Source organism: Dromiciops gliroides, chromosome 2 (assembly GCF_019393635.1).
Source record: "Dromiciops gliroides isolate mDroGli1 chromosome 2, mDroGli1.pri, whole genome shotgun sequence".
Lineage (NCBI taxonomy): Eukaryota > Metazoa > Chordata > Mammalia > Microbiotheria > Microbiotheriidae > Dromiciops > Dromiciops gliroides.
In genome coordinates this window covers 292,764,213-292,781,205 of record NC_057862.1, presented here as the reverse complement: position 1 = coordinate 292,781,205, position 16,993 = coordinate 292,764,213, and the positions used below count along the sequence as shown (strand labels likewise).

At 40.5% G+C, this 16,993-nt stretch overlaps 1 protein-coding gene across 1 annotated transcript in view; it reads left to right on the top strand.

The window, feature by feature from the left end:
- The window catches only part of TECPR2 (tectonin beta-propeller repeat containing 2), a 158,528-nt gene extending 142,114 nt beyond the window's left edge, over positions 1–16,414 (top strand). Inside the window, exons 18-20 of the mRNA XM_043981322.1 lie at positions 9,991–10,132; positions 12,581–12,730; positions 13,957–16,414. Coding sequence (XP_043837257.1) covers positions 9,991–10,132; positions 12,581–12,730; positions 13,957–14,114 — 450 coding nt within the window. The 3' untranslated portion in view covers positions 14,115–16,414. The remainder of the gene's footprint in view (positions 1–9,990; positions 10,133–12,580; positions 12,731–13,956) is intronic.
- Positions 16,415–16,993: the final 579 nt, after the last annotated feature.

Sequence of the window (16,993 nt, the reverse complement as noted above, 5' to 3'; positions counted from 1 at the left end):
TACATGGGGAAACAACCATGGAAATGATGTAACTGCTCCAGGGTCACATGAGTTTGTGACAAAGCTGGAACCAGAACCTCAATCCCTTAACTAGTGACCATTCTACTGGCCCCTGCTGTATATGGGACAGCTAAGTGGTGTAGTAGATAGAGTACCAGCCCTAGAGTTAGCAGGACATGAGTTCAAATCAGGCCCCAGACACTAGCTCTGTGACCCTCATCACTTAATCCTGTTTGCCTCAGTTTCCTCATCTGTAAAGCAATCTGGAGACGAAAATGGCAAATCACTTCTGCCAAGGAAACCTCAAATGCACAAGGGAGTCACAAAAAGTCAGACATGAATGAAACACAACTGCTGTATATATCTCTGTAGGTATTAAAGGCTTGCTGTTAGCATGGTCTGGCTGTTACATAAGATAAAACTCCACACTAAATTTCATTTTATTTCTTTAGAGTCAATACTCTTTTGTCTTAACCACATTGAAAAAAAATTATTTGATACTTCCATTTGATACTTCCATGGATAGATTTCAAGGGGGTCTTTGTACTTTGATGGGAAATCTTAAACTTTTAAAAAGCTTTAGAAAGGTGACTAGTATAGAGAGGGGAATCAGAAGTAGAGCACAGTATAATTGGAAAGAGCATTGGATTCCAAGCTAAAAAACCTGAATTCTGCCACTAAATGTTCTATTTCTGCCTCTGACTATAGGGATGACACACATCAATGAGATCACATTCATTAAAGGGATAGATTAGAAGGAGGAGAGACTAGAGATAAGAAAACAAAGTAGGAGGCTGTTATATAATAGTGCAGGTCATTCCATTAATTACTTTCAAGAAGGAAGCTTCCATACCTGGCAAGGGAAAAGGACATTCAACTGTGATAGTGCATCTACAGGCCGATGTTAGAATAAGAGTGGCATGTAGTGTGTTGAAAAATTCCATTCCACCCACATGTACAAAAATATTTATAGCAGCTCTCTTTGTGATGGCAAAGAATTGGAAATCGAGGGAATGCCCATCAACTGGGAAAAGGCTAAACAAGTTGTGGTATATGAATGTAATGGAATACTATTGTGCTGTAAGAAATGATGAGCAGGAGGAGTTCAGAGAAACTTGAAAGGACTTACATGAACTGAACTGATGCTGACTGAGAGTAGCAGAACCAAGAGAACATTGTACACAGTAACAGCAACATTGTGTGATGAACAATGGGGATAGACTTGGCTCTTTTCAACAGTGCAACATTCCAAAACAGTTTCAAAGAACTCATGATAGAAAATGTTCTCAACACCCAGAAAAAAGAACTATGGACTATGACTGCAGATTGAACCATACCGTTTCTACTTTTGGGCTGTTTTTTTCCTTCTCTTTTGAGGTTTTTCCCTTGTGTTCTGATTCTTCTTTCACAAAATGACTAATGCAGAAATATGTTTAATGTGATTGTACATATATAACCTTTATCAGATGGCTTTCTGTCTTGGGGAGGAGGGAGGCAAGGAAGGGTAGGAGAAAAATAAAGATTCCATTCTTAACTTTGCCAGTGACTTTATATCAGGGCAAATCAGTACTCCCTTGTGAGACCTCAGAATCCTCCTATATAACATACTGGACCTTCTGTCAACACTGCTGTTTTATGGTTCACTGTCAAATGGGTCAGACTCATTTTTTATCAGAAACTCTAGGACTCAAACAAGTGGTATATTTGATTCGTACATTACCATTGGATCTAGAGCTGGAAAGAAGTGTAGAGGTTATTTGGCCCAACTGTTCATTGTATAGAGAAGGAAGCCAAAGAGACACAGAGATTGTGATTTTCCCATATGCCTTTACATTTTCAGGCACTCCAAGTCCCCTTTTGATTTCTACTTACTGCATAAGCATCTGTCCTTTGCTTACCTTCTTGAATCCCTTTACTCAAAAGAAAAAGTAGTTATAAGAAAAAATGGGAGATGGAAATGGAGGGGGGAGAATCTGGTGAAATACTTATTTTCATGGTAAAAAATAGTCTCTCATTTGTCTTTGCTGCTGGTGTCCATGGCATTTATAGGGATAATCAGCCCAAACACAGAGTAACAGCTGCAGCTATAGATGTAGAGCAGGAAAAAAAAATGCACATGAAGCTCAGTGATAGGAGTGTGAGATAAGGCAGTGTGCAGTTAATCCAGAGGAGAAAAAGTACAGTTGCAACTAAGAATGAATGAGATATAGGTTATCTAAAGTGACTGTTTTGACTCTGTACAAGTTAGTGTTAATAATATCAGCCCAGTTTTGCTTCTTAGTATATTGATTGTCTTCTACTAATAGTAATTTCCTACCCTCCCTTTCCTGCCATAAGCTTTTCCCAGAAAACCATGAGAACAGTCTTCACCCAAATGTGACCACTGTTCTTTCTCAGATCTCCCCCTCTTCTAAAAGCAGTGGTGACCTGGGTTTATCGTAGTAGAGGTGTCTCTTGAGCTGAGCCCAGCCTCTGACAGGTTCTTTAAAATGTTAATTGCCTAGTATGTACAAGATGCCGTTTGCTGAGGTGGGGTGGAAGGGTCTTATCTGGACCAGATGGAGGTTGCAAGCACAAAAAAGGAGCAGTTCCAAGAAGTGTCGCAGGCAAGGACTCATGAATGGGGATATGCTCAGTCATGAAACAGCCTGTTGAAATATGTTTCATAGACCATAATGACCAGGTTTTCAGGAATATTATAGTGACTCTTTAGAAGCAGAATATTGGAGCTTAAATTAATTAGAGATTATCTAGTAAAAACTCTTTTCATTTTACAAATGAAACATCGTAGGCCTAGAGAGTCAAAGTGATTTATCCAGGATCGTATAGCTAGTCAGTGGCAGAACTAGACATCTAACTCAGGTCTTCTTAACTCCAAATCCAGTGTTTTTTCCTCCCATGTCAAAATCTCTAGATCAGGGCTCCTTAACCCCAAAAGAATACATGGATAGATTTCAAGGGGGTCTTTGTACTTTGATGGGAAAAAATTTACATTTTTCACTAACCTCAAATTTCTTTCAGTTATGAATTTCTCTCAAAAATATTCTGAGAAGGGTCCTTAGATTTTACCAGATTACCATGGGGAGGAGGGACCGACTATATGACTCCCCCCCCCCCAAAAAAGAGTAAAATTCCAAACTCTAGATCAGCACCCTTTACATGTAAATTATATCCTTGATAGTATCTTAGCAATGGACAAAAACAGTCTCTAAACCCCTAGTCTGAAGAAAAGTACTACATACATAATTTATTCATTTGGGTCTATATCATACTTATGTACTGGACTTTTGAGGACATGAGATAGCTTAGTTTCCCCTCCCTTAGAAGGAAAAATCTTACAACTTGAAAAATCCCTTTTATCTCTGAATATGAAATTACTTCATTAATCCTTCTGTAGTTGGTAGGTATTCTATACCTCTTACAAGTGTATAGATTGATACATAGAAATGTAAAGTAATTTCCTTGAGGTCAGCCAACCTATAGTCTGATTTCTATTTGACTTGTCAAATAACTACCTAAGGATCAGAGTTCTTTAAAAGTAGGAGGACTAACTCATAAGATACAGAGCTTCCCATCTTCTAGAGGTGTATGAAAGATCAAATAACTGTAGAAGGAATGTTGTCGAGAAAAATTCTTGCTTAAAATAGAGATTGTGGTAAATGACCTCTGAGATCCATACCAGTTCTTTTTGTTTGTTTGTTTTGCTTTTCTTTTGGTGGGGCAATGAGGGTTAAGTGATTTGCCCAGGGTCACACAGCTAGTGTCAAGTGTCTGAGGTGGGATTTGAACTCAGGTCCTCCTGAATCCAGGGCTGGTGCTTTATCCACTGCGCCACCCAGCTGCCCCCTGATCCATACCAGTTCTAAGGCTTTTTGAGTATATAGTCTTTATTTTTTTTCCAGTTACATGTAAAGGTAATTTTCAACATTCATTTTTTTTTAAATTTTTTATGGGGCAATGAGGGTTAAGTGACTTGCCCAAAGTCACACAGCTAGTAAGAGTCAAGTGTCTGAGGCCAGATTTGACCTCAAGTAATCCTGAATCCAGGGCTGGTGCTTTATCCACTGGGCTACCTAACTGCCCCCTCAACATTCATTTTTATAAGATTTAGAGTTCCAAATTTTTCTCCCTCCCTCCCTTGAGCATATAGTCTTTAAAAAAATTTTTTTAACCACATTTAAATATCTTAAATACATTATGTTCACAGTTCTATATGTTTTATATATACACACAACTTTGTCTTTACCTTTTAAAGATTGTAAGAGATAATAATTAGAATGATTATATTAGAATTATATAAACTTTAAGGACTAACAGTTTAATTTTTTTTTAAGTTGATACTATTGCATACTAGACCACAAAAAGCTTCCCTTACCACAACCCTACGAGATAAGTAGTGTAAATATTATCATCCTTGTTTTAAAGGTGAGCGAACTTAGACAACATAACTAAGTGTCATAAAAAGGACTTGAACTCAGATATTCTGACTCCCAGGCCAGTGTTCGTCTACTATACCAGTGTATCCACATACCATCCCATTCCATCCTGCCTCCTTCAACAGATTGCTCCCTCTTATGATCCCCATTCTCTCACTTATTTTCAACCTGCCTTACAGGCAAAACTTCAATTTTTTAAAAATATAGATTAATTATTGGGAACTAGGTTCTAACACCAGCTGAGCACAAGCTTTGGCAGATCCTGCCGAACTGGAAAGACTTCAAGAATGGGCCTATCAAAGCACTATATATCTGCTCTCTCAGGACCTGCCTAGCTAAGTGTAGACTGACTTGTTGTAGTTGACTTCTAGATGATGAAGTTTTCAGCCACAACCATTCATGAAGATGATTTAATAAAACATAGGGGTTGAAAATTTGTCGGTGAGAGGGCAGCTAGGTGGTGCAGTAGATAAAGCACTGACCCTGCATTCAGTAGAACCTGAGTTCAAATCCAGCCTCAGACACTTGATACTAGCTGTGTGACCCTGGACAAGTCACTTAACCCTCATCGCCCCACCAAAAGAAAAGCAAAAAAAAAAGGAAAGAAAATTTGTTGGTTGGATGAAGGATGCACACTGGCAAAGTCCCAAATCCTTGATGTAAATGTTGACCCCTAGTATAAGACTTCAGGCACAGTAGCTGTTTAGTAGATATTTGCTGTTTCCTAAACAGATATGCTTTATTAGCTCCAAATAGATCCTCAGAAGTTTGCTCAGTTTATCTGACTAATAACATCTTCTTAACTTTCTGTTTCTATTGAGGACAGTACTCTTCTTTCCAGTTACCTAGATTCATAATTTTGGAGTCATCCTTAACACCTTACTTCCCATATCCAGATAAACTGTGAAGGCTCATTGATCATAACCTCTATGGAATGTCTCCCTTCTATTCCCTTCTCTCTGCTTGCACATCTGCTACCCTTGTTCAGATCTTCTTGTTTCTAGTCTTTCCCTTCTCCAAGCCATCCTCCATATTGTTGACAAATTGGTATTTGTAGCTGGCTACAAGCTTGATTCTGTTACTCGGTTGCTCAAGAAACTTCAAAGACTCACTGGTTCTGGAACAGGGGTTTTTCACTTTTTTTATGTCATGAACTCCAGGGATGCCTTATCAAAATAATGGGTTTAAATGCATGTAATAAAATATATCAGATAATCAAGGAAACTAATTTTATTGAAATATAGTTATCAGGGGCAGCTAGTTGGTGCAGTGGATAGAGCACCGGCCCTGGACTCAGGGGGACCTGAGTTCAAATCCGGCCTCAGACACTTGACACTTACTAGCTGTGTGACCCTAGGCAAGTCACTTAAGCCCCATTGCCCTGCAAAAACAAAAACAAACAAAAAAAAGAAATATAGTTATCAAAACATTTTTTAAATCACAATAGACAATTCCCTCTATCATTTCAAACCCTCAGTTTGGCTCTAATCTACATTTCCATGTTTATTTCACATTTCCCCTCATGCATTCTCCATTCTAGCCAATCACCTGTTCCCCACATATGACTTTTTATTTCCCACCTCCATGCTTTTGCACTAATTGTCCCCTATTTCTATAATGCATTTCCTCTTGTCCTCTGCCTCTTAGAATCCCTAGATTTCCTTAAGACTTCTTCTGCATGAATTAGTCAGTTAATCCATAAGCATTTATTAAGTACCTCTCCTATGTCAGGTACTGTGCTTAGTACTAGAAGTACAAAGAAAGTTAGAAACAGGGTCCCTACGCTCTAGGAGCTCCTGTTCTAATGAGGGTGAACAACATCCAAACATCCAAATATAGATACAAGATATATACAGTGTAATCGGAGGGTAATTAATCTCAGAGGGAAGGCACTTGCACACGGGGGCAGGGAAGAGGAGGGGGAGCTTGGGAAGGGCCTCTTCTAGAAGATGGGATTAGAGCTGTCTTGAAGGAAGCCAAAAGATGGAAACAAGGAGGCAAAGCATTTTTGGTATGAGGTTGGGGAATGAAGTGTTGGATTTGAGAAACGGCAAGAAAGCCTTTGTCACTGAATTGTGGGGTGTTTGAAAGGCAGTAAAATATAAAAAGACTGGGAAAATTGTAAAGGGTTTTAAAAGCCAAACTGGGGGCAGCTAGATGGCGCAGTGGTTAAAGCACCGGCCCTGGATTCAGGAGTACCTGAGTTCAAATCCGGCCTCAGACACTTGACACTTACTAGCTGTGTGACCCTGGGCAAGTCACTTAACCCCCATTGCCCTGGGGGAAAAAAAAAAGCCAAACTGGACGTTCTGGTTGAACACAAGTATAATAGAGAATCACTGGGGTTTGTTGAATGGGTTGGAGAGGTGGTGAATGACATGGTATTTTAGGAAGCTTTAGCAGCTGATTGGAGGATGGATCAGAGTGGGGAAAAACACAAGACAGTGAGACCCACCAGAAGGTGTTGGCAATTTCGAAGCGATGAGAGTGTGAAGCAGCAGTCGTGTACGTGGAGAGAAGGGGACATGAATGAGATGTTATGAAGGTAGAAATGGCAAAACTTGGTGATAGCTTGGGTGTGTGGGGTGAGGCAAATAAGGAGCCAGGGAGTTTCAAGATGCTGTGACAATAGAGGTGTTCAGAGTGGGGAGGGTTGGGGAGGAAAGAGAATGAATTCTGTTTTGGACACATTGAGTTTGAGATGTTCGTCTGGGGAGACAGGGTAGGCCTGGATGAATAGATCTGATCATCATCTCTGTACAGAGACTGAACCCATAGGAGCCAATGAGATTCACCGGTGACATGGTGTAGAAAGAGAAGAGGAAAGGGCCCAGGACGGGGGAGTACCCACAGTCAGTGGGTTTGACCTGGAGGAAGGCCTACTGAAGTGACTGAGAAGGAGTGGCCTGGAGAGAAGAAAATGGCAGGTGGTGTCAGAGGCTGCAGAGAGGTCAAGAAGAAAGAGGACTTTTCTTTGGGGAAAACTATGAAAAGCAACAGTTCTATTCTAGTGCTTAATTTAAAGTTACTTTAACAGAGCTGGAAGGGGTCCAAATTATCTAGTCCACCCTTTCCCACTTAGAAATGAGGAAACTGAGGGCCACACAGGAAGAAGACACAGTCACAGTGGGAAGGACTCAAACCTACATCTCCTGGCTTCTCCAGCCCAGTGTTCTTTGCACTCACTGTATTCAGCTGCCAAAGGTGTGGTAGTTTTGAATATCATGGATTCCTAAAATGGTAAAATTCAGAGGTATAAGAAAGTTGGGCTGTGGCAGCCCTGAGAGGCAGCGAGATGTGCCAGTGCTACCATTTGCAGCCATAGACAGGTTCCTGTCACAAGAGTGTTGGATATAGAGCCAGAAGAGCCCTTGAGATCACCTCATCCTCAACCTACGTTGTACAGTGAAGAAACCTGAGTGGTTAAAGGATTTCGCCAGTGTCACACAGACAAGAAGCAGCTGCCCATCCAGCATTGGAGGCAGGTCTTCTGACTGAAAATCCAGGACTCTTTCTACTCTCCAGAAGGCAGCAACCAACTCTACCAGCATTTCCAGGAGGGCACATAATGTGGCTGCCCTCGTGCACATGGTTTGGTGGAGACAATGATTAGTTATTATTTGGGAGTAATGATCAAGAAAGGGGATTAAAAAAAAAAAGCTTTGTGAAGAGCTAGTTTTTGGACAGACTCAGGAGTGACTTGCAGCACAAAGATGGTTAGGCATCAGCATCCATAGTTCTGGTCTTGGGTTATCATTGTATAAAACAATGTCCACAGGAATCCATGTTGTCACTGAGACCACACACACATACAACTCAGAGAGTGAGCAGGTGACAAGCTGTGATATTAGATCCAGGTAATTATGCCTAGCTTTATTATACCAGCTGAAGTTTCCCCCACTTTCTGAACAGAATAGTGACCCCAGCATTCATAACTTAGGCAGGATCACAAAAAAGTCATTAGAAGTCATCTGACCAACTCCTATCATTTTTTAGTTGAATAAATTGGTACCTGTTCATTTTCAGAGATGGGGTTTAAAATTTTTTTAAGTCCCTAAAATCAGGACATTTTCATCTACATGTGGTTTTGTGTTGAGGCTATTTGAATAAATAACTCTAGTATTTATAATTTGAACAAATTACCTCTACTGTGTTCAAAATCCAAGTTCATGAAGTAAACTACTCTTTAATGAAAGTCAAAAAAAGAAAAAGAAAACTCTACTGAAGCTCCTCTGATACAAACTTTATTATTATTATTATTATTGCTAACAATAATAATAAACAGAAATAGTTTGTATGCTGCTGAATATCTATGAGTTGTTTTGTGTATGCTCTTTCAGAAGATTGAGCAGCCCTGAGATGATAAGGCCCATGCTGTGTTGTACACATTTCTATGAAAATTTAGTATGAAGTTGAAAATGTACCAACTTTCACTATCTAGTTTGTGACTGTGGGCAAGTCGTTTCCTCTTCTTACACCTGTTTCTACATCCGTAAAATGAGAAGGCTGGACTGGATGCTCTCTAAGGTCCCTCCAGCTCTGACATTCATTCCATGGTTGTATGAGATTTCTCCTTGTATGATCTAAAACAATATGTAATGGAGAAAACATTGGAACAGGGATCAGAAAGATGCATTCACAAAGCAACTCTGGTACTTTGTCAATGTGTAACTTTAGACAAGTCCTCAGTTTTTTATGCTTCAGTTTCTCATCTTTAAAATGAGGATCACAAAGATATATGGTTTTAGAAAACATTTTACCTAAGTTATCTCATTTAATCCTCACAACCCTTTGAGGTAGGTACTCTAGGTCATCAGGTGATAATTATGAATTTCCATCTGGAAGGTTCTTAAGGATCATCTTTTTTAACCCTTTTACTTTATAGATGTGCAAACCAAGAGCCAAAAAGGTCATGTGATTTGTCCCAAGGCCATGCAAAGAGTGTTGGACTTGGAATAACAAGATTTGGGTCTGAATCATAGCTCTGCCATTGGCTTAACCAGGTGACCTTTAGCAAGTCACTTAAATTCCCTAGGCATGGGTTTCCTCATCCTTTAAGTGAAGAGGTTGGAGTAAGTGACCTGAGCCCCTTCTAGCCCTAGATATGTGATCCTTTGATTTAATGTGGGTAGTAAGTATACTAGCTGGGATCTGATTACCAATCCGGCATGCTTTTCACTGTACTGTACTGTACTATACTGTACTGCTACTGCAGATATTATCTCCTTTTTACAAAAAAAATTGAGACCCAAATAGTAAATTACCAGTGGTTACCCAGCTAATCAGTGTCATAGGTATAATTTGAACCCAAGACTTCCTGACTCTTAAGTCCAACACTATGCCAGACTGCCTCCCAGGACTACTATGATGAAAGCATTTTATAAATCTTAAAATTCTGTTGAAATATTATGCATCATTCCTTTCTCTTACCATGCTAAAATGATATACTGCCATCTACAACTTAATATTACCTTTTGGGGTTGCAGTGTAGCTTAGTCCTGCTATTCTTCCTTTCCCTAAGCACTAATTATGTAATTCTTGTTCATGCTTCCAGCCTGTGGGAATCAACTTAGTTAGCGTCCATTCCAGTCCTAATGACCAGATGTTATGGGCAATTGACAACAAGTGGAATGTTTATGTCCGCACTGGAATCACTGAGGAGATGCCTGTGGGAACTGACTGGGAACATGTGCCAGGTACTATAAAACAAAATGTATTTTTTTTTTCCCTGATCCAGTCCCTTCCTTCCTCCTTTGCTCTCCCCACCTTCCTTCAGTTCCTCTCTGACCTCCCGTCCCCTTGTGACCTTGTGAAACGAGTCATCAAGTCATCATTCATCAACATCTTGTATGTTTCTGGTGCCCAGAGTGCTGGGCAGCCTACGGCAGTGCCTGACATGTATGCGAGTTTTCCCCAGGATGTACACAATGAAAGTCCCACATGAGTTCTGGATGCCTCAAAGCTTCTCAAAAAAAGATGCCTCACCTAACCCCATGCTGTTTCCTTCTCCATCTAAGCTGTGTAATGGCCGCAGATGCCCTGGCCCATAGCACAAGCCTGGGGGTGTGCTCAGTCTCCTGCCTGCTGGCAGCCCGAGTGAGAACAAGAAGCCTCAGGGCCATTGCTGAGAGCCATCTTGTCCTGCCCTCAGGATTTAGCTGCTCTGGCTGTTGCCACAGCCAGATTTTCTGGAATCACCTGCCAGGTTATTTTTAAAACATTATTAACATTTGTAATGCAAGTCCCTGTGTTCTGAATATCTTGCTGTTAGCCTTCCTCCCCTCCACCCCCACCCCCACCCCTTGTTACTTAGAACCTGCCTCTGAGTCAAAGTGACAGACATCTGGAGAAATAACTGTTTGCTAATCATAGCATGTCTCACCTAATCAAAACTGAGTTTGTTTTAATTTAAGAATCATGTAGTTATATCTCTTTACTTTTGTCCCACATGAGAAAGTTTTTCCTTGTCTTATGTGAATGCTTAAAAATTCATTGCTTCCCAGACTGGCCAGAAAATGAGGCAATCTTGATTGTAGAATTTTCTGAATAGTTGAGGTTATAGAAGCATCAAAGCCTTTATTATTGCTGTTGTTATTTTAATTAATTAAAATAGCAATCACAAGCGATAGAAGTATCATAGCTAGAAAGAACCCTGGAGATCATCTAGTTCATCTCTTTAACTTTACAGATGAGGAAATTGAGGCATAGATAGATTAAAGCAAATTATGCCAATTTCACACAAAATAATAGTTGAGCCAGGATTTGAACTCAGGTCTTTGAAAAATATGTGAAATAGCAAAGAAGTAGGTAGCACTTTAACTCATTTAATGACCCAGGTTCGTAGATTTAGAGCTGGCAGGAACTCTAGAGGCCATCCAGTCCGACATCTTTATTTTTCAGATGATGAAACTGGGGCCCAGAGCGATTAATTGACTCGCACATGGTCACACAGGTTGAAATGGGCAGGAACCTAGGTCCTTTGATTTCAATCCAACACGTTTTTCACTATATAACAGTGTTTCTCAATTATCCTAAGCATCTATCATCCCCCTTGCAGGGTTGAGTGAGGTTTGGAGGGCTATTTATTCCCACATTGCTATACTTTCTGCATTTTTATATGTGCTTTTTATAATTTTTCTGTCTTCTTTCTCACCATTTGCTGAATTTCTCCCACCAGTCAGTGCACTTTCCTTTTAGCAGCCCCTCCCCCAGGTCTTAATTCTAATCTTCTGTGGTCTGGGAAACCAGATCAGCAAGATCCTTAGAACTCTCTGTCAAAGAAATGTCAGTACATTGTGAATGAGAACCCGAGGAGTGAGCCCACAAATCCTCCATGTGAGCTCTTAGTTCAGGGATTTTATTGGCTATTTTAGTTGCAGAGAAGCCTTTTTCCTCCCTTACCTCAGGATTACTGGCTGGGTTTCAGATAGGTTATTATACTCTAAATGAGAAGGACTCTTGGATTTTGAAGTGGCTGCCTTCCTGTGGTTGTAAATGTCAAGAGAGAGGCATCTTATGCTTCTTGAGGACAAAGATCATGTCTTTTCCTTCTGATGTATCCTCCATAGCTCCTAGCCTAGTTCTGGACCCATAGTAGGTTTTTAATAAGTTTTTTTGGTTTTGGTTTTGTTTGTTTATTTTGCGGGGCAGTGGGGGTTAAGTGACTTGCCCAGGGTTACACAGCTAGTAAGTATCAAGTGTCTAAGGCTGAATTTGAACCTTAATAAGTTTTTGATGAATCTCCTAATCTTTGTCTTTACTGGTTTAATCAAAAAGACATTACCCTAAATCAGAAACTTGGGTTCTAGACCTACATTTGCAACCTAACTAGCAGTGTGACTTTGATCACATGAATTCTCTTCCTTAGCCTTTAGTTTCTTTATCTGTCAAATAAGAAAGTCAGAATAGACGGTCACTAAAATCTCCCTAGGTCTGCTATTTTGTCTTCTATGATAATAAGGTCCTTTCGACTTTGACATGTTATGGTTCTATGATTCAATGAAAGACACGAGAACAATGAAGCAGTCTAGAAAAGCAAAGACATCTTCCTGAATTTTGTGTCAAAGGCAAAACTGGTTCTTATGGAAAAGAGGTAGCTCTTGCATCAACAAGTCATTGTATGTCATGGAATGTGTCTGCTTTAGGATTGCAGGCCTCTCATCTGGCTGTAAGTACAAGGACAGTTTGGGCACACTGTGCGAATGGTGATGTGGCCCGGCGATATGGCATCACTGACAAGAACCCTGCAGGAGACTACTGGAAGAAAATTCCTGGGAATATGTCATGTTTGACAGGCAAGTCATCATCTATCTGTTTAAGTTTGAAAAACCTCTTTAAAAACAATAACAACAACAAATACATTGGTAGGCCTTTTTCCCCCTGGGTTATCAGAACACAAATGAATGGGTACTAAAGACAGAGCTGTGGGAAAGGCAGAAGAGAGAAACTCACATTAATCTTCACCTTACCAAAGTCATCACACCAAAACAGCATCATTTGGATATCCAAGGTTGTGTCCCTCTTCCTTCTATCCCCTGCCTTCTTTCCTTGAGTTGAGTTTATAAATCCATCACCCTGTCAGGAGCCAGTCATCAAAATCCAGATGGGCCTTTGTAATATCAATAACTTGGTATGTTTTGTTTTTGGTTTTGTTTTTGCAGGGCAATGAGGGTTAAGTAACTTGCCCAGGGTCACACAGCTAGTAAGTGTCAAGTGTTTGAGGCCAGATTTGAACTCAGGTCCTCCTGAATCCAGGGCCAGTGCTTTATCCACTGCACCACCTAGCTGCCCCAGTAACTCAGTCTGTAGATTGTTAGAGGTGGAAAAACTTTGGGTTCAAGTTCTAACTGTATTTGTCACTATTTGTTTGGCCCTTCTGAACCTCACTTTCCTCATGTTAAAAGTGAGAGGTTGGGGCAGCTAGGTGGCGCAGTGGATAGAGCACTGGCCCTGGATTCAGGAGGACCTGAGTTCAAATCTGGTCTCAGACACTTGACACTTACTAACTGTATGACCCTGGGCAAGTCACTTAACCCTCATTGCCCCACCAAAAGAAAAAAGGAGAGAGAGGTTGAACTAAATGGTCTGTAGGATTCCTTCTGTCTCTGAGTTCTAAAATCCTTCTCCAAACCTACACAGTGAATACCTACCCTGCTGGCTTCATGGGTTTGTTGTAAAGATCACGTTCATATAGTGCTTTAAGATTTACCAAGCACTTTCCCTCCAAGTCTTATGAGTTAGTGAGTGGGGGTATCATTGCCCTGTTTTACAGAAAATAAACTGAGACTCAGGAAACATGAAGTGATTCGCCCAGAGTCATATCACTAATAACTGTCAGCCAGGATTCAAACTCTAGTCTTTACTAAGTCTCAAGTTCCAGTGCCCTTTCCGCTGCATATTTGATCTTTGTGAATCAAATAAGGTAATGAGTGTCGAGCATATTTAGCACTTAATGTTTATAAGTGTGACTCGTTAATATTACTATTAGGCTCTAAATTAAAACTCACTGTTTTCTTTTCAGTGACCCCTTTAGATGAACTATGGGCTATTGGCCCATTAGGGTATCTTCTCCAGCGTCTTACAAAGACCTTCAGCCGCTCCCACATCTTGCAGAAAACTGGCAACACTTCAGTCTTACTTCATCCTGATGACTTCGAAGACGAATGGGAAGTTATCTGAAGGGACCTTTGTGAGGGATTTCTCTGGAATTCCTATAATGGGCACAACTGGTTTCAGTCAGCTCCCTTTTGACATGTGCCCTATTAACATCTGACCGTCCATCCCAAGTGAATCCACGTTTCAGTATTTCTTTGGAAGCCAACAATTGTGGCAAACCAAAATTAAACTCTTAATTGTAGCAGCTCATTCTGAACCATTAACTCAGTTAATCTCATTAGTTGTGACAACAGCTACTTTTCAACCTCATGCACACTAACATCTATAAATATGTAATATCTTTGTGAGAGGGGCTTCTGTTGTGTTCAACACATTGTCTGCAAATCTCGTTGTTGGATAGAGTGAAATGATTTCAAGTTCCCGTCATCGAAAATTCAAGTTAGACTGAAACGTAATGTCTTTGTACATTAGATAAAAGTTTAAATCTTCATCGCCAACATGAGGTAGTTAATGTAGATAATGAAGTCATTTATTGTTGTTTCCCCCCCCCCAAAATGATGGATTAGGACCAGCATGATCAGAGTCCTGTTATAAGCATATAATAGCCCCAGGGCTAAGTGGAGGATCAGGTTAATGCTCTTCGACCATCACAACTTGTTCAGATAATGGCTTCCATTACACTCATAGGAGTTGATTCTCTTTCTCTCAGTCAGACACTCAGAGCTGTTGCAAAATTGATGATCTCAACTCCAGAGGGGGCAGTAGGTGGAGATTAAGTGCAGCGGCCTAGCACGGGTGAATGGACTCACACAAAAGCCCAGGACGGTGTTCTCCCTGACTGCACCCAGGGCAAAGTAGTGTTCTTCTCTTTCCCATGCTATAAGGCAATTGAAAGAATCATAATGAAGGCACATAGATGAAAATGAGATACACAAGCATATGTAGGTACTTGTCCCACAAGCTGAGTTAGTGATGAGATGGGGAGATGTTATCACTACTGGGAGTATAGCTATGTTAGCTAAATTTAGCAGCGTCTTTAAAGTTATATTTAACACATGTTGCCTGTGGGCTAGATGAAAACAGGCAACATCCTCGGTCAATTAATCATTGCCATTCTTTTGGTTTTGCTATAAGCCTCTCTGAGATACCTCATTCTTTTAAAAAATCAGAACTAAAGATATAGAAAAGAACTTTTATGTTTAAAAATCATAGTGGACTTTTCCCCTTCTCCTCCGTTAGGTTTATCTCGACTGTGTGCTCCCTTATCTGGCTGCAAAGGAGCTAATTTTAAGAAGGGCAAAAGGGAGCTCAGTATCATGCAGTTAGCCCAGAAAGAAGGGTCATCTTCACAACAAGGCCCCTGCCTGGGCAGCACAGACTGTTCTCCATTCAGATACACACATCAGCATGGTTCCACAGAAACGTTCACAGTCCTTAAGCAGGAATCCTTGGGAGCTGCTCTCTGGCATCTGCCCACACCAGCCAAACTTTAAAATAGCCCTGTGTCCCATGTAGAGCCAGAGTCTACTCTTCCCTCTCCCTCCACCTTTGGAGAGGAGCAGAAAACAGCAGTTCCAACCAAGTGAGAGGCTTTTTGTTGGTTTTGGTTTGGGGCCTGGTCTTCAGCCCAGTCCCTCAACACCTACTTCATGTAAGTATGTCAGGATATATGGGAGTCATGCCCTTGACTTAAAGAGATACAACCCCAAGGCACACTAGAAGGACCCAGTTAGGGAGAAAAGAGTTTTAGGTTAACAGTTGAGGAAGAATCTAAACCAGAGGTGTCAAACACATGGCCCAACACTCCCCAGTGCTTCCAGAACCGGATTTCAATGTGATTGGGAAATGTTTAACAAAATAAATCAAAATACAGTAAAACATAATGTTAATTTGTGGTTTTTCTAAGTCAATATACAGCCCCACAGGGATCCATTTCTATTTGATTTTGACACCACTGGTCTAAAAGATTCTTTAATGTGGACACTTTTATATAATATTTGTATTATAGCCCCAGCCCAGGTGCAAGTTCTGTATTACATATACACTGTGCCTTGCTTGGTTCGTAATGGATACAGAAGCCCTTTATGTCATGGAACTTTTAGTGCAATTCAAATCGAGTCTGGTTAATAATTATGAAAGTCCTCTAGCTTCATTGCTCTGAATAGAAGTTTTATTTGGGTTTTAACTTTTGCTTGTGCTTTGAGAGTGCAATAAACTAGACTTTTTCAAAACTGTATGTGTCAGATGTTTCAGTTATGTGGTGGATACCCTCCCAGTGTACTGCATTAACCTTTGGTGCATCCTTGGGAATAGACTTCCAAACTTTTCCTCACTATGGAAGGAATACATTGACTGAAAAGAATTTTTAAGACAGAGGAACATGGAAAGGTAGAGAGAACACTGGACTGGATGGGGGGAGGGGAATAGGGGTCCTGCTCCTAGCTATGCTATCTTATCATGTGACCTCAGGGAAAACCCTTATCCTCCTTGGATCTCAGTTTCCTTATCAGAAAATGAGGGGATTGGTGTCTTAAGTCCCTTACAGTGCTATTTATTCTGTGATTTTATGATTCTAAGGCTCCTTCTACCTCTAACATTCTTTGTTCTATGATTCTGAGGCCCTTCTGTTGTTCTAATCTATATTAAATGGTTTCTTAAGGGGAAAATAAAGTTCATTGGTTTGCTGGAAGGGAAGGCACACACTTGGTGTTAATGTGGAAATGGTCATGTCAGAGCAGAACTTTTAATCTGGTATTTCAACACTCAAAGAGAATTCACACAGAAGGCAAAACACTCCGAACATTGTAGATAGGCCTGACTCTGAAGCATGCCAGGCAGATTCCCTGGAGGTCAAGCCAGTGCAATGTGGTAATAATAATAATAGCTGACATTTATATGTCAGAGGCAACATGGTATCATGAAGAGAGGACGGCACAGGACTT